The following is a 26,548-nucleotide window of genomic DNA, read 5'->3' as shown; positions in this document are numbered from 1 at the left end:
ATGCACGTTTTAATAACCTGCCTTTGCTGTCTGTTTCACGTTAGGCTTAATTACTGTAAAGGGAGAAAAGTCACAAAAGTGAAAAATGTTCCTGGTCCGGGGGATTCCCTTATTCAGGTAATATTCACTAATTTCATGTTATCAGTCTGTGGTGTGCCAGTATTGGTAAGTGGTGATATTATTTGATCTATTCTATGTTAAAAAATTTAACCCTGAGATGGATAAGTGGTAGATAAAAAAATAAAAAATCCCGCGAACAATCAGAAGAAGCAGAAACAGACTAAAAAAAAAGGACAGTATTTCATATTTTACCAGAACAGCCTACATCGTCTTCAGAACCAAATGGTAAAAAATGTAATATATGCATTTGATTTTTGCAATATTCGCTGTGTATGTTTTGTATTGGATATAAATACAATAAATATTATAATAATATATCTCTATTCCATTTTTTTTTCGAGGGGGGCCGTGAAATATTTTAATTTTTGCAAAGGGGGCCCTGACATCCAGAAGTTTGGGAAGCACTGCCTTAGAAGATAGAAATATAAGATCATCATCATCACATTACTACATGAACATGGCATCTTAGTTGTGATTAGCATGGATGATGTCAAAGATTTTTTGATTTTCTTAGAAATTATAGTTGTCACAGTTGAATGGATCATGTTCCAGAGCTCTACACATTTGGTGTTAAGTCCAAACTTATGGATGCCTGTTTACACTAATACTGACCCTTTTTTATTTTTTTTTTAACTTTATAAATTTAAAAATTTATTGTTACTATAATTATTAAATATTTACGCACAGCTTATTATCTTCCAAAGGTTAATTCACTAATAATAATGTTACAGATCATTCAGTCACACTTCAAATTCACCAAATGAATAAGAAGTGGCATGCAAAATTTCCTAAATGTTTAATTAATTCATGTGGAGTTTGTTTCTATTTCCATGGAACAATTCCTTCCTTCTACAATTAAACCAGTGTTATTCTAAAGTAGATTACTAAATAAAGAATTGTAATGAGTCCCCTTCCATATGTGCATTTTTCTTATATTGAATTTTATCTAAATTTAGACAAAAAAGTAAACATGCATATTCATTTGCTAGTGGAGAGTTATAGCAATTTAAACATAACATAAATAAGAATAATTGAATTTTTTCTGACACCAGATTTAACATTAAACCATCTTCCTGTACTTTTTTTCAATTCTAACTGCTGACTTGCAACTCAAATAAAGACTAAGTATTGCTTCATGTAATGCCCGACTGACAACATACATCTGTAACGTTTTGAATACTTCTCTCTTGGCACCTTGTCCATATGCCTTTTCCAGATCTACAAAACTTAAATACAGATCTTTTTATATTCCCATGATTTCTCAACTATTTGTCATTAAGTTAAAATCCGATCCTGACAGCCTCTATTTGGCCTGAATACAGCTTGTTCTTCACCCAAGCTTTCTTTCCACAATCCTTCTCAACCATTTCTCAAGTATACTTGTATAAATCTTACCAGGAACACTTAGTAGAGAAATATCCCTGTAATTCTCACATTGTTTTATTTCCCTTTTTATATATGGGGTACTATGAGAGAGAGCTCTACTCCATTCATCTGGAATTCGTCCCTCTGTCCAGGCCTTCTGAACTATGCAGTGTGTTAAACTGTGAATGAAACTATGTTGTGTATTTTGTCTTTTTCATTCACATTTAACATTGTTTATTATATATTAATCATGACTTGTATAAAAGTTATTTATTAATCCTTAATTAAGAATTATTATTTAAGTGTTTATTCTGAATTTTATCAGCTATTAATTAATTAAACAATAATATATGTATAAATTATTGTAACTTATATAAATATTGTAACACGAATATTATTATAGTTATCTGTATACGAAATGAAAGACTTGATTAAGTAGCTCTAATGTTCTATTTATTGTATTTTTATTAACTCAATGTAGTGGTATAGCCTTATGTGACGTTAGTGAAAATGTTTACGTTTATTTGTTGTCATGGAAACGCATGAAGTAAACGAGCGCGAGTGGAACAGAGCGTGAGCAGGGCGAAGGATAATAAAAATAAATAAATAAAAGGGTAACGAAGAAGGGTTGGAACGGAAATTTTGAAGTAAAGGGAAGCTAGGGTATAAACGAGAGGTGGAAGTAAATGAAAGGTTCTCAAGGGCAGAAGTTAAAAGGGATAATATTTATAAGCGAGCAAAGACGAAGTGAATCTTATAGTTAGCTGAAGGTGAAGTCAGCAGTAATAATAAAAGGAAATTAATGCTGTAATCAGATAATATAAAAAACTGGACTTTCAGTGAAGAATTATGAATAAATCCAGTTAGTCTAGAATTGCGACTTATTTCTAATTTGCCCTAAGGAGAACTGCACGGTATTTAATTGGTTATTGAGTGATAACAAGGATAATTAAAGTACCCTAAAATTGATGTCTAGAGTTGTGAAGCGTGATTGATAGTGTTTTAGTTATAACTGTGGAGAAGTCTTATAGATGTGTTCTTAAGTGTAATAAATATATTTTAAAAGTATACTCACAACGTAATTGATGTACTAGGAACCATTTCTGGTAAGGACTGTCATATTGATTTATTTCAATGCATGAAGAATTGAGTGTTAATTACGCTACGTTTAACCTAACTTTAACTCTGGAAATTCTTCGAGATTGAGAATTGAAAAATAAAAATTGCTTGAGAGATATTTACAGCTATTAGTGCCTGCGGTGTTTTTTTTTTAAGCATATAGCATGGCTGAAAAATGCGTGGAAACTGATTAGAAAGGAAGTTTTATTATATTTAATTAAGTGTAGGAACTTTGTGAATCAGAAACTGAGAAAGTGTATGTGAAAGTTTGGAAGATTGAGCTTATGTAATTGATTTGACCTAATGTTCAACTTGATTCTATTGTTTAAAATTAGAAGTAGAATTTATGTATGTGTCAATATAGCTTATATTAAATGTTTTATTTTGTTAATCTAATTATTGTGTTTGCCTGAATTCCTTTTTACTGCACCGTTCATAAAAATTCGAATCTTGCGGGAATCCCACGTGGAAAATAAATACTTCGGCCAGAATGAATGAGGAGACTGCTAACTAGCTATGAATTGATCCTGCTATTTTATATAGATTAATCTAAGGATAGAGTGGCGCAGTATAATAGAAATTTCTCTACCCTTGGATTGGTGATCAATTTACAATTAGTTGTTTTTTTTTATGAAAGTGACTTATAACAAGATGGTGGATTCGAACATGAAGAAGAGAACGTCACGACAAGTGCACCCACTAAGACTTTTATACCATTCTGGTCAAACATCATCTATTCCAGCTGCCTTTCCACATTTCTGGCTTTTGATGGCTTTTTTTTCTACTACAAGTATGGATATGTATTCCTGATTGCATGCCTGATCAGTGTTTTTTACCACTTTGCTGTTACTGATTGTTTCATTTAGCAAAAAATTGCTAAATGAAATACTTGAAGGATATCTTTTTCTCCAGTTTTCATGTTGCCTTTATCATTTCTAATTCGTTTTACTCTTTCCTCCATTTCTGAGCTTCTTCAACAACCTCTAGAATATCTTGCTACCATCTTGATATTTATTTTTTGTGTTCTTACCAAAGTCTTCCCATGACTTTTGTTAAGCTAGTTTTACACAGAGTTTAGTTCTCTTACATTTGTCTCTGCATTTTCTAAGAACATAAGCTGATTTATTCCTGTGTAGAGGCTTAGGTGCTGTGAGGACATCATATTGGAGGCTTAATGTATTGTATACAGCACTCAGAAAGGATTAAAACAGAATTTAATACTTCCTATATATTTTGTCTCAGTAAATGAGACATCTTCAGGGATTACAAAAAAAACTAATGTAACATCAAAAACAAATAACACACAATACTAAGCCCAACCACGTTGGTGACACTAAAGTCCTTTCTAGGCGGAGCGCCCTCTAAGGGCGATTGTAGGTGGCCTAAAATGTAAAGTGGGACCTCTGGTAGTAAGCATTTCCCAAATCTTAGGAAGCTTAATGCAACCATATTTGTTGAGATTTGGTTGGTTCCTGAGAGCTGCTGCTGATTCTAAGCATAGTCTCTCTTTTTTGAATTTGCTGTGGTGGAGCATGGTGGTTTTTTTTAATGAGATCCTGTGGGTTGTATCCAAGACATGGTCAGCCAAGCCTGACTGACCATAGTTGTGTTTGCAGATGTATGATTTATGTTCCTCCAGGTGGATAGTGGCTGATCTGCCTGTCTGTCCAAAGTACGCAAGTTTACATGAACAGGGTACTTTATAGACTCCAGGCACTGAGAGCGGCGGGAGCTGATCTTTTGTAGAGCGGATAAGGGTAGCAAGTTTGTGGTGAGGCTTAAATGCTGTGTGTAGGTTGTACTTTTTAAAAATCTTGGCTATTTTTTCTGATGTGCCATGGATGTAGGGTATGGTGATGGCATTTCTAAACTCTTTCTGAAGAGAAGACCGAGAAGAGGGGGGAGGACCTGATTATTTTTTTAATACTGTGATCACTGTAGCCATTGAAGAGGAAAGTGTTGTGTATGTGGTCAAGCTCAGTTGTAAGGGTGGTTCCACTGGAACAAAGATTGTGGTCTCTCTTGGTAAGAGTTTTAATAATGCCATATTGTTGAGTGGGGTGGTGGTTGGAGAGTTTGTGAATGTATCTGCCTGTGTGTGTGTGGGTTTCCTATGTACAGTGAAGGAAAGTGTACCGTTGGGAAGGCGTGTCACTAAGGTGTTTAGGAAGGGTAAACAATTGTTCTTTTCTTTTTCCATTGTAAACTGGATTCTTGGATGTAGGCCGTTGAGGTGACTGAGGAAAGAGTCTAATGTGTCTGGGCCATGAAGCCAAATAGAGAACACATCGTCTACATATCTTAGCCAGATAGAAGATTTGAGAGGGGCTGAGTCTATGGCTAGTTTTTCAAATTCTTCCATATAAAAATTGGCAAGAGGGGTGAGAGGGGGAACCCATGGCAGTTCCCCTCTATCTGCTTGTAGATAGAGGGGAACTTCCAAGAAAAATAACCATTCTAATCATTCATGGAGAAGATATAGCACACAAATCCAGACAATACAGTAAGTCAAAACTACGACTATATAGGCCCTGAAGATGTCTCATTTACTGAGATGAAATATATGGGAAGTATTAAATTCTGTTTTAATCCTTTCTGAGTGCTGTATACAATCCATTAAGCCTCCAATATGAAGCTGATTTATTGCCAGGAACTTTTGATATGATTTTATCTTTTCTTTCACTGCCTCTTTAACTTCCTGTCCACCATGGAGTTCTGATTTTTCTGTCCTTGCAGACAACCCTGCCACATTCCTCTCTGACTGAATCAATCATTGTTTTTTTTTGAAGGATTGCCACTGAATCTCCAAGGTTTGGTTCCTGTTCTCAAACTCTCATTTTTTCTTCAATAACGTTTATGTATTTTAGTCTGCAATTCACATCTGAGAGCTGCTCAACTTTTATTCGCTTTAAAAACTTCTTACCTGGTCTTCTTTTCAATATGAAATTCAATTTTCTCCTGCTCAAAACTAAATGGTTATCACTTCCAATTTCAAATCCTCTGTACACTCTGGTGTCCTGCACCAGGGAGAAAACATCACTATCAACAATAACATGAGATTTTTTTTTCCTTGCCTCTTTTCTCCATGTTAATTTCTGCACATTTTTATGTTGGAACATGTTGTTAGTAATAACCAATCCATGTCCTGAGCAGAAATCCAACAGGTATTTGCCATTATTATTAGCTTTGTTCTTTTCTCCAAATTTTCCCAAAATATTTTTGTATATCTTACAATCCTTTCCTACTCTGCTATATAGATCCCAACAAGGACCAACTTTTCCTTTTTAATTGTGTCAGTTGCTTTCTCTAAAGCCTCAAAAAATTCCTCCACTTCTACCTTAGTAGAACCCTCTGTGGGACCATAGGCACAAATAAGTCTCGTTGTCCAGTTCCCCATTCTCATATTTGCCCACATTACTCTACTTGAGACTGACTGCCATTCAAGATTAGCTTCATATTTAGTGTTGAATACAACAAATATTAATTATGGATAATATCAGAAGTTTGTTCAGTGAACTGTATGAGAAAGAACATAAAAATAAATGTTTTACTACAAGCAGAAGACTGCTGTTCAATTTAAATAGCAAATCAAAATTCTCATTCAAGTTAAAGAAAAGTTACAAGAATTTTCAGTGCATTCTCACACATACACATTATAAATAAGGATGAATATCCTTATGTAATATTTTCTGTTTAATTCTGTGGGCTAAAATAGAAAGGTAATTTTTTTTTTTTTGGTGGGCAGGAGGGGGGGGGGAGTATTTGTGTAGATCAGGAATATATCCTGGCATCCATTGTATGCCTTGTATGCTGCTTTTGTTTACAGCAGTACTTCCAGGAATCTAATTCTGGCATAAACTGAGCCCTTCTCTCTTAAGCAGAATTATCATTTATAAGTGAGTACATCATGTTAGAGGCAGTAGCTCATTCGGTATAGACAAAGCCCTTTGCTCAGGAAGACCTGGGCTCGATTCCCATCCATGATCTGAGGAACCTTTATCTGGTCTCTTATGACTGAAAGTGAGTTAGCCAGTCTCATATGGAGTGGAGTTTTTTTTTTTTTTTTCACCCAGTAACTCATGTTTTTCATCCCTCAAATCAGGCAAACCAGCCCCGTGAACACATCTACAGACATAAATACATCCTCCCCCTCCAATATCAGGCTCTGCAACAAGCCGTTTGGAATCACTTAAAGTCGCATCATGTAAAATAGTGGACCCTGCATCAAACAGGATATAATGCGAGGAAGAAAAAGAAGTGAGTACATCATATTAATGAATAAACTAGCCATGTGGGTTGCAATCACTAGCAACTATTTTCAGTGGATTGATCATCTTAAAATATAATCAATGGTTCTGCTTCTTCTTTCATTGATATATTATGCCCAATATTGGCCTGTTTTTGACCAATAAATTGATTTTTAATTATACGTTTTATGAAAAAAGTGGACTAAAAGCACTCAAGCACACTATGAAGATTTTTTTTCTGTTTATTGAAAGAAAATCCAGGTTTCCAAGAGTAAAAAAAATCAGTGTTATGTTCATTTAAAGACTATCATAGTAAGACATCTGAAAACGGACTAATAAAATGAATCTCATTACTGTAGAATTTAAATCTAAATCTTATTTCTAGGCAAGTGCCAACTAGCTAAATCTCTTAGTCATAGCGCTAAGCCATAATATTACATCCTTTTATTATTATTATTAATATCTGAACCCTCCAGTGAGTCAAGGACTCATCAAGGGAGGCTGTAAATCACCCAAACCAGCTGTCATATCTTCCTTTAAATTCATTCAGACTAGATGCAGTCACTACCTCTAAAGGCAAACTATTCCACTCACAACTCTCTGGGAGAAAAACCTAGCTCTTACTCCTTTCTGTCAAGAAAGGTGATTGCAAATAAATTTAACTTCCGTGGATGCCCCCGTGTTCTCTCCCCATCTTCCATGTAACAAAAAATTTCATCAGTTGATATCCTATAACACCCATTCAAAAGTTTATAGACCTCTATAATATCATATCACCCCTCTTTCTCCTGTTAATCATAGTCTGCAATCCACATATTCGTAATCCTTCCTCATAATCTAAATCTCATAATCCAGATATAATCTTTGTAATTCTTCTTTGCACCCTTTCCATAACTTCTTTATCCCCTTGGAACCTGGGAGACCAAATCTGCTCACAATAATCCAGGTGTGGTCTTATCAAAGCCTTATGAAGAGGCAAAATGACTTCCTTATCTTTACATGTCAAGGTTTGCTTCTACATTGCAATTATACTCTGAGTTGTATTTGCAACTTTTGCTATGTGACCTTTGAACTTTAAATTCCTATCCACCAATATGCCAAGATCACTTGCCTCTTCATTTTCTTGTAGCATAATCCCGCTAATATAATATGCTGCTGGAACTCTAATCACGCCAAAGTGCATAACTTTACGCTTACTAACATTAAATTGACAGCCATTTTCTTTTGCCCAAATTTCCAGTCTATTCAAATCATTTTGTAATTACTGAATATCGGTAACATCCCTGATTGCCCTCCCTATCTTCACATCATACAAACAATTGCATATCTGATGTTAGATCCTGCCTGATGTCATTAATGTATAGATTGAACAATAATGGCTCAAGAACTGAACCCTGAGGTACACTACTGGTTACCTTAAATCTGGCAGATTCACACCCACTCTATACCACTTTTTGATATCTGTCTGTCAACCATCCCCTGATCGAAGTCAAGAGTTTATATTCCAATCCCATATTCACCAGTTTATGCAACAGCCTTTGTGTGGTATCCTATCAAATGCTTTAGAAAAATCCAACATTATCATAGTGTATCCATTCCATTTGTCCGATTCGGCTGTAACATTGTTATAAAATGTGAGTAAATTGCTAAAACATGACCTTCCTTTAGTAAACCCATGCTGTTTCTTGCAGAGTATAGCAAGTTTGTCTATTCATCTCTGTATGCAAGTTCTTACCAACTTCTCTAAAATCTTCACTACCACACCAGAGATACTGATAGGTCAGTAGTTAGACACATCAGTTTTTGCACCACCCTTGTACAATGGAACTATCATTCATTCCTGTGGCATCATTCCTGAGCTGAGACTCATAGCCAATTCTGCTGAACATTCCTTTAGCAAATGACTTGATATTCCATCTGTCCAACATTATCATATTCTGATATTCCCTGTAGACAAATTGTTATCCAGGTTATGCAACAGCCCTTCAACCTCGTTTTCATGCACCTCTAACTCTTCATCCAGTGCAGCAGTAGCACTGTGCACCATGTTACATTCATCCGGTTGATATACGTAGGCTGTTCAATAAGTTATAAGACTATATTTATACAGAAAACAGATTACCTTTAATCGTCATCATTTACATGGTCTTTTTCGAAGTAACTACTGTGAGACGTGATGCATTTGTCCCAACATTGCGTCCACTTCTTAAACACATGTGAAAGTCCGTTTTTTGAAAGTTCTTTCAAAACTGCCTCTGCAGCTTTTACACATGCTTTGTTGCTTTCGAAATGGCAGACTCTTAGTGGTTTCTTGAGCTGAGGAAACAGCCAGAAATCGCACGGTGCGAGATCAGGACTGTATAGAGGGTGTGGTAGGATATCTATGTTGTTCTTCTGCAAAATGTCCACTACACGACCAGCAATATGTGGCCTTGCATTATCGTAGTGCAATAAGAAGCCATTCTTCAGCAATGGACGCTTCCTTTTGACGTGCTGTACCATTGTCCGTAAAACATCCGCATAGTATGAGCCGTTTACGGTATTCCTGGGTTCTACAGTGTGTTAGTAAACAATGCCTTCGTAGTCAAAAAAACATTATGATCATTACTTTACCAGCCGATTTTACAGTTTTTTGCTTTCTTGGGGATAGGCGAAGACGGATGCTTCCATTCACTGCTTTGTTGTTTCATTGTAGGGCCATAGTGATACAACCAAGCTTCATCTGCTATAATGATGCGTTTTAAGAAGTTGTCGCCTTCTTGTTCCAGTCTTTCTTTCCATTCTGTGCACACATCCGCTCGATGCTACATTTGCTCCGGTGTCAAGAGTTTGAGAATCCATTGGGTGCAAACATGTTTCAATCCCAAATGTTTAGCCATAATTGAGTGAACACTTCCCACAGAAATATTCAGGACAACATACAGCTGGCGTACTGTAATTCTGTGATCCTCCTTGATGATAATCGCTGCTGTGATGATCATTGTCTCTGTGATGGACATTGAAGGTCTTCCCTCACGTTCAAGATCTTCCACATTTTGCTTTCCTTCCTTAAAAGTTTTATGCCAGCGAAAAACACTTGCCCTCGACATTGCTTCATCGTGGAAAGCTTTGCATATCATGTTAAAAGTGTCCAATGCCGAATTTTGCAAATGCACACAAAATTAATCGCATAACGCTGTTCTATGGACGCTTCCATTTCGATGACTGGTCACTGCTCGTAGGCATGCCGAAACAAGCTTGCGTTTAGTCACATGACGCTCTGGCACATCAGCCCATATACACCATCTATCAACCTCTTTTGTTAATAGCAACATTTCTTTATTCCACAGAAATTAATATTGTGATGAGTGGTTTTGCGACAGTAAAATTAGTCTTATTACTTATTGAACAGCCCTCCTATCTTAGCAAAGTGAACACTCATTAACTGAACAATTATATTTTGAAATATTCATTTTAATTTTTGGGTAAGATTTGGAATAAATAGTTTTGCATTATTTTTTATTTTCTACTTTTCTGTACATTTTATAAAATGCTAATTTAAAAAAAATAATAATTTTTATTAAAATTTTTTTTTAAAGTTTAAATAAATATATTTTCTTTTATAATTACATTTTGTAGAATGTTAAATGTGAAGTTCAGAATCCAGAGGATGGTTGTGTTTATTATGAGCAGTTTACCATACCAGCTGGTGTCTTCAAATTAGGTAATGTCATAAATTTTAAGTGAATAAACAGCTCTTGCTTATTTTGACTTGAACTTTTCTTTACTCATTTGTCTTGTTTTTATCTTACTGAATATCAGTAACATCCCTTGATTGCCCTGCCTGATGTCATTAATGTATAGATTGAACAATAATGGCTAAGTAAAATTAAAAAAGGCTAAGTAAAGATTGGAATCTTTACTTAGCCTTTTTTAATGTATTAATCTGTATATCACTTTATTAACCAATAAAAAATATGGATAAAATATATCAAATAATTTATGCTTCATATTCATGTTATTTGAATTTCAGTGGACACTTCTCATTCATGTGTTTAGACATGTAACCATGCTGTGATTCGTACATTAGTTCTTCAGACAAGTCAAATTCCATGTTTGAGAAAGAAATCCAGGTTTTTCTAATATAACAATTGTCATGTTAAATTAAGACATAATTTTCACTATAACAAAACTATCTATATGAAAGAATGTTTCTCTGATGTTGTCTTAAATAGAATATAGCTTTGATGTAGTTAATTTATTTTATTTTCACTATAGGTCTAGCCAATAGAATAACCATTGATCAAATCATCGCCTCTTCAGCATGCTATGTGAAATGTAATTTAGCTTGTCTGTGTATATATATGTGTGTATGCTCCAGATGATGACCTTAATATGAAGGTCGAAATGGCAGGAAATTAAAATAATTAATTATAACACAGTTGTAGAGTTCATAATTTGTATAAAATAAATGCTGATCACCGTTAAACACTAAAGGAAAGGACATGTTTTTCTGAGATTTGAGTGTTGATTTCAGCTGATCTTATAATTTCATAACATTCATAGATTTTTAGAGAACCATGTATCATTTAATAGAAATCCAAGGCAGATACTTCCCACATCTTGGAAATGGACGTATCAGTGTGGGTATTGTGGTGGAGTGCTTCCCAGGTTTCTACACTACATCCATAGTCTCTACAGTCTCCAAAAAACTTCATATTCTTTTCTTTTAAAAACCTATATTCATTCAGGCACCTATATGACTTCTTAGGCAGATTCCAGATTTTTATATATATATATATCTTATTTAGTATTAAATGACTAGAACACTGAGATTAAATAAAAGCAGATTTTATTCGCATCACTAGTTTCGTCTTTCACGCTTCTTCACGTGCAAAATACAGAAACAACCAGCAAGATAACCGTAAAGGAATTGGCTCTGAACAGTAAAAAAAAAGCATTAGCAAAAAACTGTTAAGGTTCAAGCCTTGATGAGTTTAAAAAAGATCTCTCTCTAACTGTATTACATGCGTGTGTTTAAGATCTCGAGCATGCCAATATTGGATAGCAGAACAGTGACAATCTGACAAGTTGTAACTCAGATTACTTTGATATGTACAGGGTTAAGGATTATTTCTTTTGATTTTATTATTTTCCTTTCTATTTCATCGTAACAACGATTAATTTTTTTTACTTTTTTCCAGAGAAATTGCAGAAAAAAGGACATGGCTAGATAAAGCACTGGCTCTTGTTCTCTTGTAATTTATGTCTCTCTTTAATGTTCCTTGATGCAAAGTTCAATTGATTTTTCTATCTGGCCAAAATATGGTTTACCACAATTGCAGAAAATCTGATGGGGATATTTGAGGTTGTTATGACTAGTCTTCAGCCGACTTAAAAGGGAACATAACTTTGGTAGTGTCGTGAAGAAAGTCTGTATGTTATATTTTCTTAGAATCTTTGCCAATTTTGGTGTGACAGAGCTGGTGTAAGGAATGGAAATGTTCCCTTTAAAAATTGCAGTATCTTCATTGCGATGAGGGAGAGGATTGAACAGGAGTTTGTTGATAGTCTTCATTGAGTAGCCATTTAGTTGAAATGTAGTTAGATGGAGATTGAGTTTATTGTTAAGTTCTCCTTTGTCAGAAAGAAGTGAGCGAGTCCGGTGTCTGAGTGTAGAAATGATCCCGAATTTTTGTGAAGGATAATGGTGGGAGGAGTGAGCGTGAAGATACCTGTCCATATGAGTAGGTTTTCTCTAAATAGAAATCTTTAATTTTCCTGCTTAATGGGTCAGTTTGACATCCAGAAAAGAAAGAGAACTGTTGACTTCCAACTCAGTTGTAAACTTTATGTTTGGATGTATATTATTCAAGTGGTCTTGGAAGTTCCGGAGGGATTCAAGGCAATGTTCCCAAATTAAAAAGATAATGTCAATGTAACGTTTCCAAATCTTTGGTTTTAAATGGAAGGATGAGATAGCCTTTTCCTCAAAATCTTCCAGGTAGATGTAAGCGAGCACTGGAGATAAAGGGTTTCCCATAGCTAGCCCGAATTTTGTTTGTGGATTGTGAAGTATCCGGAATTAATACAGTGTGTCAACAAGGAAAAGATTCTTCTTACATACTTAGTCTTTCAATAGCAAAAGAACATTTGTAAATAAGGAAATTATGTTGAAACTGGCCATGATTTCTGTGTCTTTGATGGTGATATCCTTAAGGCTGGAGACAAAATCTACTGACTTTTTGATAAAGGATGAAGATTTGCTGGAGAAACATTTTAAAGAAGTGGCAAGATATTTAGAAAGGTTGTATGTCTGAGAATCAATACCTTCGACTATAGGACATAGTGGGATATTTTCCTTATTGACTTTAGGTAATCCATATAGACGAGGGATGAATGGAGGGAGAGACATAAATTTCTGGGCAATTCCATTGTAGTTCTCAAGAGATTGTTGGTAAGGTTATGCAGTTCTCTAGTAGGATCTCTTTCGAGAATAGAGTAAGTGTCAGTTTGTAACAAATTCAGTATCTTGTTGTGATAATCAGCTGTGTTGAGAACAACCGTTACATCGCCTTTATCTGCTGGAAGAATAATAATGTCTTTATTATTCTGAAGATGTTTAATAGCATGTCATTCTGAACAGGGATGTTGTCAGCAGGCGTGTCTAGTGTTGCTAATAGTGAAAACGAATTCAATACAAAGTAGGTTCACATCTTGGGTAGGAAGGAAAGAAGCAGCCTTTTCAATCTTGGTAAGTAATAATTCTTTTGGAATAGACCTCGGTGACAAAACGAAATTGAGGCCTCTAGAGAGAACATTCTTCTCAGTAGTGGAGAGGTTGTGACTAGATTTGTTGATAACAACCTTGTCTTGAGGGAGGTGTGGTCTGAAGATTAAAGAATTCTCTTGTTTTTGTTTGAGAAAATTAAATTTTCTGATTAGTTTCAGTTTGTTTTCATTTTGAATCTTGGACAGCAATGGGGGGGGGGGGGGTGGGGGGGGGGGGGGGTGGGGGGGGGGGGGGGTGGGGGGGGGGGGGGGTGGGGGGGGGGGGGGGTGGGGGGGGGGGGGGGTGGGGGGGGGGGGGGGTGGGGGGGGGGGGGGGTGGGGGGGGGGGGGGGTGGGGGGGGGGGGGGGTGGGGGGGGGGGGGGGTGGGGGGGGGGGGGGGTGGGGGGGGGGGGGGGTGGGGGGGGGGGGGGGTGGGGGGGGGGGGGGGTGGGGGGGGGGGGGGGTGGGGGGGGGGGGGGGTGGGGGGGGGGGGGGGTGGGGGGGGGGGGGGGTGGGGGGGGGGGGGGGTGGGGGGGGGGGGGGGTGGGGGGGGGGGGGGGTGGGGGGGGGGGGGGGTGGGGGGGGGGGGGGGTGGGGGGGGGGGGGGGTGGGGGGGGGGGGGGGTGGGGGGGGGGGGGGGTGGGGGGGGGGGGGGGTGGGGGGGGGGGGGGGTGGGGGGGGGGGGGGGTGGGGGGGGGGGGGGGTGGGGAAAAGCTAAATTTTCTGACCTGTAATAATAAACAAACACATCCCAGAAGACAGATTGATTACCCTATTATCGGAATATGGATTCTCCTTTTTCCGACATGCACAGAAATGTCGAGGGACCTCTAATCGGTGGGCGAACTATAGTTTGGCTAAATGTCTAGTAAGTTTATATGTGGGACTGTTTATACTATCCACAATAGGGCATAAGGGTGTACCTTGTTTGTGAATTTTTGGTGCTCTATATATCCTGGGTGTTTTAACATGGAAGGCTTCAGTTTGTTAACTGTTTCATTAGGCCAGGAAGTGACTTTGTTCAATAATTTGCACATCTTATTCTTTTGTGAGCTGGTAGAATCCCGATCTATATGGTTTGTTGACTGATCTTAGAGAAGTGTATGCATTTTGCTTTCATATTCTGTTGAATCCATTACCACAGTTGCGTTTCCTTTGTCTGCTTTTGTTATGATAATGTGGTTATTATTGTGTAGCTCTTTTAGAGCAATGATTTCTTTTTGTGGAACATTATTTTTGGGAGGCTTAGAACATATTAGGATGTTGGTCACATCTAACCGAATGTTATTGGCTGTTGCTGGGGGCAGGTCGTATATTCCCCGTTTTATGGAAGCCATTATTTTGGCTTTTGGAACTTGCTTGGGAGTAATGGCAAAATTGTGTCCCCAACTTAATGCAACAACTGCAATTACAACCCCGTTGCATCATTGTGAAATCACCATTGTTAATCTTAACCAAAGAAACCACTAGTGCATTAAGTCGGGGACTCAATTTTGCTGTTACTCCCAAACAAGTTCCAAAAGCCAAAATAATGGCTTCCGTTGAACAGGTAACGTACAACCTGCTTCCAGCAACAGCCAATAACATTCGGTTAGATGTGGCCAACATCCTAATCTCTGAAGGTTCTGTCTTAAGTGTAACCCTCTTTGTTATTAAAATGAACTCAATTACTGAATAGCTTCTGCCCACAGTAGACAATTGCCTTTATGCTGATGACTTTGCAATTTACTGTCACTCCTGCAATATGAGGGTCATTGAAAGACAACTTCAACAAGCAGTCGATTATGTCTGTTCGTGGGTTCAGGTTTTCCACAGAAAAAACTGTCTTTTTTACATTTCTGCTGGAAATACACACTTCACCCCAATCCTGATTTAAGAATGGGACAAACCATTTTCCCAGTAGATGCAGAGTCCAAGTTCTTGGGACTCATCTTTGACAGAAAGCTAACATTCGTCAGAAAAAAAGTGCAAAAAAAAAAAAAAGCATTGAGCATCCTTCGCACTCTATCCTCGACAGAGCGGGGTGCTGATCAGTGTTCCTTGCTCCACATTTATTGTATACTTGAATGTTCAAATCTTGATTGTGGTTCCCAGGTTTACGGTACCACTAGGAAGAGTATGCTCTGATGGTTTGTCCATCATCAGGGTATCAGAATAGCTACCTGTGCTTTCCACACATTACCCATTCAAAGTATGTTTAATCAAATGAAAACCCCCTCCCCATCACTTAGATGAAAACAATTGTCTCTTAAATAAAGTTATTGTCCTAAAAATAAAGTCCCTTTCAGGTTATCCTATATGAACCAGTCTCTTTTCTCTACATTGGGAGATCTAATATCACACACATCAGGAAACTATGGAAGCTATTGCCATGAACATTGACAACATTACCTACATCAAACAAAACAACATTCCTTCATGGCAGGCTTGCACCCTATTCTGAAACCTCTTGCTCTTTCAACTACAAAAGTCTCAAACACCATCATCTGTCTACCGTCAATTTAATGCACACAGAGCAGCCCATTTTGATTTCTTGCCCATCTATATCGATGGTTCAAGATAAGAGTTCTCTTTTGGCTGTGCTGCTGTGTTTTCTAACATTATTATCTCCAGCTAAATCCCACTGGATAGCAGTAATTATACAGCAGAGTTGCTTGCCATTCAGCTCGCGCTTGTGCATATAAACGAAAACTTCTACCAAGAGTGTGTAATTTATACACTCTTTCAGTTCCCTACAGGCTATCTCATCTCCATTGTATAATCCACACCCAGTTCTTGGTGAGGTGTTACAACTTTTGTTTAAAATAAAGATCCTTAATTTTGATGTTTAGTTGTGTTGGATTCCCAGTCACATTTGAATTAAGGGACTTGACATTACAGATGCAACTGCTATATCAACTCATGCTTTTTTGACACAGTTTGTCAGTCCCATATACTGACTACATGCAGTTTATATATATATATATATATATATATATATATATATATATATATATATATATATATATATATATATATATATACTACACACACATACACAGTTAATTGCCCAATGGCAATACTCCTGGCAGGAAGCACTGACAAACAAATTGAATGAGATTAAGCCTGAAATTAAGCATTGACAGTCTAGTCAACATTGGAACAGAAGAGAGGATGTTACTCTCACTAGGCTTTGCTTAGGTCACAGTCATATTACACATTCTTATTTACGTAGGGTTGATGATCCACCTACATTTGAGAAATGCAACACCCATCTCACCATTAGTCACATTCTGGTGGTGTGCAAGCATTTCACTCAAGAGAGGAACGAAGTTACTTCATGCACAAAGTTTGTTTACTTACACTTGGATAAAGAATGAAACCAAGAATATAATTTCTTGCCATCTTTAATTTATTTATGTGAGAGAGAGAGAGAATGGAAAGCCTGATTAGCTATCTTTCTTTATTAAATTCTGCATTTCCATCATCTCATTTTGTTGGCTAGTGATCATTACTACTAAATATTTAAATTTTCTACTTTTTCTGTTTCAAAGTTCCTAATGTTTTTGTATCAGTTAACTGATTCTGTCTGATATTAATCTTTTTTTTTTTTTTTTTTAATTAATTTTTAACACAATCTCTTGTAATGATCTTTCTAGTTTCAAATATGTTTTTTCTGCTTTCTGTTTGGTTCTTGATATGATTGTTAATGTCATCTGCATATGTTGCAATGTGCACTGTATTGTTTATTAGAGTGTCTTAGTATCTAAATGCAACCTGTGCTTCTGAATTTTCCATTGTTAGCCTTATATGTCTTACTAGCTTATCTAGTAAGATGATCAACATGTTTCTCACGTCTTCCAATTTTTGGGGTGGGTGCTGACAGATGTTCTTTCTCTGTTTGTACTATACACTGATTAGATTGAAACTTGATTATGTTTCCCGACTCTGTGCTTCTGCCAGAGAGAGAGAGAGAGTACAATGCAATGGTTGGATGCAATCCACCATTATAAGAATTGCTATAGCAATTCTTATAATGGTGGAGGAGCTAATAGAATCAAATACCCTGATTTTGTGTCTGTTACACTGATGATTTAATATTTAAGGGTCTGGTGAGATCCCACTAGAATGTAGCAACTTTACTGGTGAGCTATATGCTGTAGAGCTTGCATTAAACTACATAAGATTGCATTACTGTCAAAGGTGCATAATATATACAGATTCATGGAGAGGTCCCTATAGGCAATAAAAAGTCTAGAGCTACAGAAACATCCTGGGCTCTCTTGTATCGAACATGTCTTATCCCAGTCATTGAAGCTACATTTGGATGTGCATATCTATTGGATCCTAAGCCACACTGTGATGAAAGAAAACAAGACTGCAAATTCTGCAGCTGATTAAGCTTGTTTCTTAACAGATGGATTCTTGTTTATCCTGGATTCCAAAATTTATTAAATTCTCTTTAGCCAAACCAGTTTTGATAGCTTATTCCTCTGCACTCCTGTAAATGGTCTAACTGAAACAGAAATTCAAATAGCTTTACAAATTTTTGTAAGGATTCAAAATACCCAATTCAAGTAAAATCTGTCCTGCCAGAGTTTCCAAAATAAATTACATATTGATGGACAGGCAAAAAACAGTTTTTATAGATGTTTTGCAAAATAACTTGTGATTCTATGCCTGTCATTAAATTGTGGAGAAACTTAGGATATAAAAGTAAATCAACTTGTGGCAGAGGCTGCACCTTAACTTCACATTCCATTTCAATGTGTTTGACATTTGTAACTTGCTAGCATAATGTTGTAAAATCTCTTGTGGTGAAAAATATAAATATTTTACACTTATATCAATTTTACATGGTCCATCTTCTTCTTCTTCGCGTTATTCCCGCTTCCTATGCAGGGTCCGCGTGTTACTTAGATGCGACTACTTGTTAGTACTACTCTCAACCGACCCGTCGCCTGGTCTGCCGCTGGGAGGGATATATTTTTGACTGTAGAGGTGTATGTTCACGGGGCCGGTTTGCCTGTTTGCGGGATGAAAAACGCCAGATAAACTGGCGGAAAAAACCCTACTGACCGCACCCAAGACCGGCTAACTTGGCTATGCCTGAGGAAGATCCTCAAATTCCTCACGTCTACAACGGGAATCGAACTTGGGACACTCCTTCCCCAGTCATATGGTTGCGAAGCGCAAAGCCACTAGGCTAACCGCGCGGTCCCAATTTTACATGGTCCATAAAATACATATAATTATAATTCTCGAAGACAGGCTTATGCGTTGGTTATGCATTTCTAAATAACTTAGGGAATTGAAACAACGTAGATCCGAATATAAATTAAATTATACTTTAATAGATATTTCCGATATTTCGGCAATGTCACATTGCCATTTTCTAAAGGAACTTACAAAAAGGCAGGTGCACACAGCAATAACAATACAGTAACTGAGAATAGATGGCTGTCATTCTCAGTTACTGTATTGTTATTGCCTGTGTGCACCTGTCTTTTTGTAAGTTAATGAAAATGGCAATGTGACATTGCCGAAATATCGGAAATATCTATTAAAGTATAATTTAATTTATATTCGGATCTACGTTGTTTCAATTCCCTAAGTTATTTAGAAATATAATTATAAGTGTATGTAACCTACTGTAATGTAATAAATTTTGTAATATAATATTAAAATAACTGAATGTAGAACCACAAGCAATTGTTACTAAAAAGGTCAGACAGGATTAGGTTAGTAAACTGAAGGTCAACAACAGTCTCAAAGGTCACCGGATTATATGAGTTTTGCCGCCAAAAACCTAATGTAAGCGTGGGTGATAATGGAGCGTCCAGTAAATCTGGGACGTTTTGGAAGGAAGGCCAAGGGATGGCCAATGATATAAGAGGTGGAGATTGAGGGGCGAGAGAGCTCTCTCATTTTTTGTTCCTGTGGCAAGCTTTTTATAGTCTGTACACAGAATCTAGGTTATTAACATAAAGCAATTTACTTACAAGCTCACTATATCATTGTACAGTCCTGAATACAAAAGGGTTAAGGATGAATTCTGCTGGTTCCTTTCTTAATCTTGCGCAAAGGCCGTGAGCGAGCACTATTTGACGGTAGTCGTCTGCAAATTCCTTCCGTGAAATTCTTCAACAAATGTACCGATCCACGTGCATGCTGATTTGTAGCAGCTGATGCAGTTCCTAACATTGATAAAGAAATGCATTAAAGTTACAAGGAAGGAATTTGCAGACGACTACCGTCGAATAGTGCCTGCTCACAGCCTTTGCACAAGATTAAGAAAGGAACCAGCGGAATTCATCCTTAACCCTTTTGTATTCAGGACTGTACAATGATATAGTGAGCTTGTAAGTAAATTGCTTTATGTTAATAACCTAGATTCTGTGTACAGACTATAGATGTTGATTATGTTTAACTAATGGCATAATGTGTTGAAGAGGTCAGAAAGCCGAAAGTCAGTTTGAATGTGTATAATAGGATATTGTAGACTTGAATAGTGCTTAGAACATGTATAGTATAATATAGTATATTATGGCTAAAATCCATCCACTTGTCTAATAAGTTGAGTGTAAATAATTTCTTTGTCTAATGCTTTAAGTGAATTGTTTTAATGAATGTGTGGAGAATCAGACATGTGATATGTACTGTTTCCTTTGTACATTAATTGTCTTAGTTAGAATAAACATATTTGGTTTTGTTAATAACTTGCCTGATCTTTGTTAGCCAATGGTCTGTATCATAAAAACAAATCGAACCTGTGTGACCTAAGTAAAGTAACAGCCACGACTGAATAATTCGGAGTTGCTCGAGATAAAATTGATTTAAGGGTTATTATACATGCTTAGCTAAATTATTCTCTTGTATGTAAAGGAAAGATAGAAAATTCTTTTACGTGATCCTTAATGGTGCAATCATTAACAAAAATAAATTTTTAAGGATTAATTCATTTGAATTATAGCACTGTAGATTAAGGATTTGGTCCCAGCCAGTGGCTTTTTCTCAGTCTACGATACTAGCACGTGTAAGAGTATACTTTACAGCATTGAAAGGGGGTGGGGGTAAAGCTAAGTAGATTACTAAAGGATTAAGATTAAATAATAGTATTATATGTGAGTTAGAGATTAGAGCACATCGGCATATTATACAAGCTCAAGCATCCACGAAAATAACAAAGTAAGAGGGGAAATACATAGAGTAAAAAAAGTAAAGTCATAAACAATATAATAAATATTATTTATTTATAAACTATAAATTAACAAATTACCAAACCTTACAATGTCATGTATAGTTTTTTTACAATCAGTTTTTAAGTAATAGTCTTCAAAGGGTTATTGTATTTTGTATTGAGACTCTTACATCACAGTTTCTTGTGCTGAAATTGCCCATCCTATATGAATATAACTTCTAAATCATTATTTTGCATGTTTTTTGAAATAAGCCACATGCTGCATTATAGCTGTTGATTGTTGTAGCTATGAAATGGAGATATTTACTAGTTGACAAATAAATATGGATAACAGAAAGAGCCATGTAGACTCTGATTATGAATTTCTTTTGAAATCATAATCCTGATTTTAAAACATGGATGGATCATCTGATTGACCCTTGATGCTGTGATTAAAATTCAAATATGCATTTTTAATTTTTGTAATTAGAAAAAAATAATTATTTATTTGCATTAGAAAATTTTTTCGCATGTTGATATTTGATAAGCTTATTATCATTAAATGAAATAATTGCCTTTTAATTGAATACCTCATTCAATGTTATATTTTTGTTTATTAGGAGACTGTTGTTATGTCCGTACAGAACATGGAAAAACTTTAATTGGTAGAATTGACAAAATGTGGGTTAATAAGAGGTATGAATAACATTTAGTTGATTTGATCCCATATGCTCAGGGATCTCCAAACTTTCTTTTATAAATAGTCAGCTACCCAATGATTTTCTATATTTCGATATGTTATTTTTCTATATTTTTTATATTTACATATTTTACATATATACATATGTTTATACATAGAATATATAAATAGTTTTTTTCCAGAGCTTCTGTAAGTGAGTTGGGCCCAAGGCTTGGAACTATTTTGAATATTTGTTACTGCAGTAATCCATGCCTGATGGAAGTGGATTACAGAAGCAACAAATCTAAGTAGCATTAAGAAATTATTTATGGGTAGAGAGGAAGTTAATAAAAATTCATTGATATATGATGGTTATAATTTTATACTTGGTTTTCTGTATGTGTGTAGTCCTGTCATGAGATAATGATTCTCTACATGCTCCATTGCATACAATGCAATGTTATGTTGCATTGTATAGAATTACTGTCATATACAATATTACATTGTATGTGACAGTATTTACATAAATTTAATTGACATTTATATTTATGTAAATATATATTTATTTACACCTGAGTAATCCTGACATGGAGCCTTCATAGCCCATTTGGTTTCAATGGAGTCCTTAAGTTGGAAAGACCTAGGTTCAAATCCTGTCTAGGATATCAGGAATATTTATCATTGCTTTACAATTAAAGTGAGTTAGTTGGTCTCATATGGAATTGGGGGATTTTGCATCCCTTAAAACAGGCAAACTAACCCATGAACACATATCTACAGATAAAAAATACTCACCCTTAGGGGACAAAGAGAGAGGAATTGAGAGTCGGCTGCGTTAATTGCTATAATCCCTAATCAGGGAACTCAGCTCATCTTGGACAGATGAGTATTGGATAGTGGAATCCTGTTATTATGAATTATATTACACTCCTACTAACATTTATAATGTGTTTTAATTACATTTTGTTTTAAATCTGTTTTATCAATTGAAAATTAATCCTATTAGCAAAATTAAGTAATTTTGAATAATATTTTTTAATGAGTTTCTGTTTTAACACTGGCCGTATGTCTCCTTAAGTGAGTATGTGTTGTATTAGAGGCATTCAGATAGATTCCAGTAACTGACAATCAAAGAATCGATGACTGACAATCTCAAACAATAGACAGACTGGTTATGTAAGAATGTGGAATCTGTGTAGGTAATGGCTTCTTTTTCCACATACCATTAATAGTGTAGTTAATCTTGACAGTTGGCATCTTCTTTCAGGTGGAGTCTTCATTTGATAGCGTATATGACTCCTTTGTTATTAATCTATTTTTTTTTTTTATGTCTTCCGTCCTTCCCACAAGCTTAGGCTTATTTATTCTGGTTTTTACCTGGTTTTGAATACTTTTTCCTAATTTATTTCTAACTGTTCATTTGTAACTACTTCCTTAGCCAGTTTTTCTCTCTCTCATTTCCTGCTACCCCAGTATGAATCTTTACTTAACACTTAATTCCCATCCCTCTAGAGTTTTCTTTTTCCACTTGTGTACCCCTTTTTAAGCCATTTCTATAAATTGTACCCCTTAGCTGTTTTTAAATACTGACACCTTTGTTCAGTGCCTGTCTTCATGTAAAATAGTGAAAATGAGGTAATGAGTTGGGAAAGGAAAATTACTACACTATAAGGCTATGGATGTATGCATACCACCAGTTGGGAACTGATGCTGTAGAGAATTCCTACTAGATTCTTGCTCGCTGTATTAACACTAGGTTGTTGTTTTGGTTTTTTAGGCCATCTAAGTTTCTGTGGTCTTTTTATGAGGTTTTAAGTTCTAATTTTTTGAGACATAACAGTGAATAGACTATGTCAAGTTTTCTGCTTACTTGAACAGAGGGGATTTAGTTTGAAACAGCATTTTTCTATTATGGATTGTCTGTGATAAATTATAGAAGAACAATTGATGTTTCCTTCCATTTTACTCCTCACTGTATATGCTTTATCCTTTGTTGCTTTCAGAGCTTTCCTTCTTATCTATTTTGTATAGATAGATGAGTCCGCTTACTGTAGCAGAAGATGTTCGTACAAGTTTGAATTAATGTTAGCATTTCTGTTGCATTTTCCAGAAGTAACTTCATTTATGTAAGGCAGAATTCTTGCATTTTCAAGCAGATTAGTGTTAGACTGGCATAATGCCAACTGCCTCACCAGATATTGCTCTGTATCCTCAAATTATACATATGACTGTAATGCATTAAACTCTGTTAAATTTTTGTTGAATTTTCTTAGATTTTAATGCCTCCTTCCAAGCAAGCGCAGCAAATACGTCATAAATGAAAGATTGTTTGTCTCTTGTATTGACCTCAGTGATCATTGTCCTAATCATAGTTTATGCTTGGCACCAAAAGATTACAACGTATTATTCCCACGTTTGTATCTAATTGTTATAAGAATTCTTTCATCAAAAGAGCTTTGAATTTGGTATCTCTACTTCTTCAAATACAGAAGAAATAACTCTTATTCCTACCTCTTATGTGCAAGGCATTAGTGAATGCATAACAAAAGTTTTAAAACCACTGAATATTTTTTGTTGCCTTTCACCCCATCAGAAAAATCTCCATCTTTCTCACCTCTACTAAAGACAGGCTTCCACATCTCAATTATCCAGGTGTCTACCGGATTCCTTACTCTTCTGGGTTATCTTATTTCAGACAAACAGAACGATCTGCCTTCATTTGGCTAGAAGAACAAAAGGCTTATATTCAATACTTTGAGCCTGAACAGTCTGGACTTGCAGAGCATGCTATCAACACTAGACATAGAGTTCATTAGAACAAGACAAGAATCCTTCACAAAAGTCGGTTCCTCATGGAACTGCTTTATAAAGAAACATGTGAAACTTTACTTCACTCTCCCAACTTAGACAGATCTGATGTCTACGTCTATCCCCTTTGTGAGAGATAGTACTTTTTAAATTAGCTAATCTTTCCTGACTTTATTATATTAATTGGATGATTTTTTTTTTAATAAGTTAGGAAATTTAGTGACCTTTTTTTAGTTCTATTACATTAGCTACTTAGGTGGTGCCTTTTGGAATTGTCAGTTATTGTTTGATTAGCTTTTTACATGTACTAGAGATGCCTTTGATATTTAAGTGAAAATTATATTAATAAAATAATATTTTACATGAGTTTATTATGGTATTATAATTTATTTAAATATGCTGACTCACGGTATTTCCTTATTGAAACTAGGTTTACTGCTTTTAAGCTTTTTTCAGCAACATATGAGATGTGCTTTTTGAAATTGAATTTTTTGTCATTTATTACTCTTAGGAATTTTATCTCACTGGCTACCACCAGAATTTCCCTGTTTGGAAGGGTGTTATTGGTTGTTTTGATTGCTTAAGTGAAACGTGAAGCACTTGAGACTTGGTGAAGTTAAATGTAATTTAAATTTTCTCCCACACACACACTCATTCTGCATTTAAAGAGTTCTTCATTATTGTTGCTTTTATTTGTAAAATATTTCATCCTCCAATCATGACCATTATGTCAGCAAATGCTATAACTTTTGTGTGAGTAGTAAGAAAGTTAGAGCCTTAGCTCAGTTGGTATATAGTCAAGCCTTTTGGTTGGAAATATCCTGGTTTTGAATCCTGTCTATGAGACATGAGGAATCTTTATCAGGTGTTTTCAGGCAGATGGTGAATTAGCTGGTCTCATATGGAGGTGGAGGGTTTCTTCCTGGGAAACTCAGGTTTTTCATCCCTCAAAACATGCAACCCGACTGGAAGAAAACACACAATATACAAATGCAGAACACTTCAGGAATAAGGATTAACCAACCTACTCCAACAAATCTGGTTTCGAATACCTACACAGTAAAGTGTGAGTCTAGGCATAAGTGTAAATCAGGAAGGAGTAAGAAGGTTGCAATAATAAGTTGTACTGGATATTCTAGAATCCTTGTCTATAACAAGAATCATGTGGTTAACTCATGGTTGACTTGTTTCATTACAGTTATTTTCTGCATTAGATTGCCCTTCTGTCTTTAAAATATTTTAAGTTTGAACATATTTTTAGGTTCAAAATCTTTTAATTAATTAATTATAGCTGACTGCTATGCAGAAGATTCCTTGAACTGAGCAAGAACAGTGATATTGTCTTTTTTGTTAAGGCTGTCTCGTGTGTGTGTTTTTTTATATACTGCTAACATATATACATTTGCAAGGATCTGATGCATTGAAAGCATTACAGAATTTTTTTCATGATTATGTTTTCATGTTTATAATTTTGAATTGATAACTATGTGTGGCTTTATAATAATTTTTTCATCTAGCTTTCCTTAAATCTTCACTGTAATAAGTTTTCTGACACTTATTTGATTGTATTGATGCATTTTCTTGAGGCCTACTGAAAAGAATGATAGAAGGGAAAATTGAAGGAAAGCAACCAAGAGGAAGATGATGACTAATGATGCTTGATGATATAATGGGAACAAGAAGATATCAGGAAATGAATGAGGAAGCAAGAGACAGAGGAAATTGGGAGAAGAGAATCTGCTGAGTTATACCATTGGACCTGTCAAGAGACAGAACACTAATGATGATGATGAATCGGTACTCCCATAATTGCAGTCATCTTGTTTTTATAATATAAAAACAAGATGACTGCAATTTTGGGAGTACTGACACAGATAGAGCCATGTTTCAATGCAACTTGCCTCACCTATGTGGTTCCACATTGTGGCTGCAATAGGAACTGCCACCACCTTCCAGCATTGAGTTCCCCTGGCAAGCCTCGGTGTGGTAAACATGTACACAATTGAGCAGAAAGTGTTTTGGTCAAATAATATTGGACTATGGGTTCATTCTAGGTTATATGCTTAAATTGCAGAAAACAATTTAATGTTGCAACACTGTCAAAAAGTGTGATACAGAAGATGATGAAAAAACTAGAGACAACAGGCACTGGTGAATGTCCACGAAGGTGACCATCCCGCACTGATCAAGGAAACAGTGCAAGACGTGCATAACAGGTTGCTTAACTTACTAAGCAAGTCCTTATGGCAACTGTCCCAAGAAATTGGCTTGCCACATTCGACTTTGCACAGAGAAGCAAA

General features: G+C 36.0%; 1 protein-coding gene across 6 annotated transcripts in view; it reads left to right on the top strand.

Moving 5' to 3' along the window:
• Positions 1–26,548, top strand: part of polybromo (protein) — a 686,480-nt gene that overhangs the window by 412,077 nt on the left and 247,855 nt on the right. For all 6 annotated transcript variants that reach the window (XM_090406695.1, XM_090406694.1, XM_090406697.1 and 3 more), the window contains 2 exons: positions 10,470–10,554; positions 21,382–21,457. In XM_090406695.1, coding sequence (XP_090262821.1) covers positions 10,470–10,554; positions 21,382–21,457 — 161 coding nt within the window. The remainder of the gene's footprint in view (positions 1–10,469; positions 10,555–21,381; positions 21,458–26,548) is intronic.

Source organism: Typopeltis vanoorti, chromosome 16 (assembly GCF_054136105.1).
Source record: "Typopeltis vanoorti isolate ZY-2024b chromosome 16, IOZ_Tvanoo_1.0, whole genome shotgun sequence".
Classification (NCBI taxonomy): domain Eukaryota; kingdom Metazoa; phylum Arthropoda; class Arachnida; order Uropygi; family Thelyphonidae; genus Typopeltis; species Typopeltis vanoorti.
This window is presented reverse-complemented; position numbering and strand designations above follow the sequence as displayed.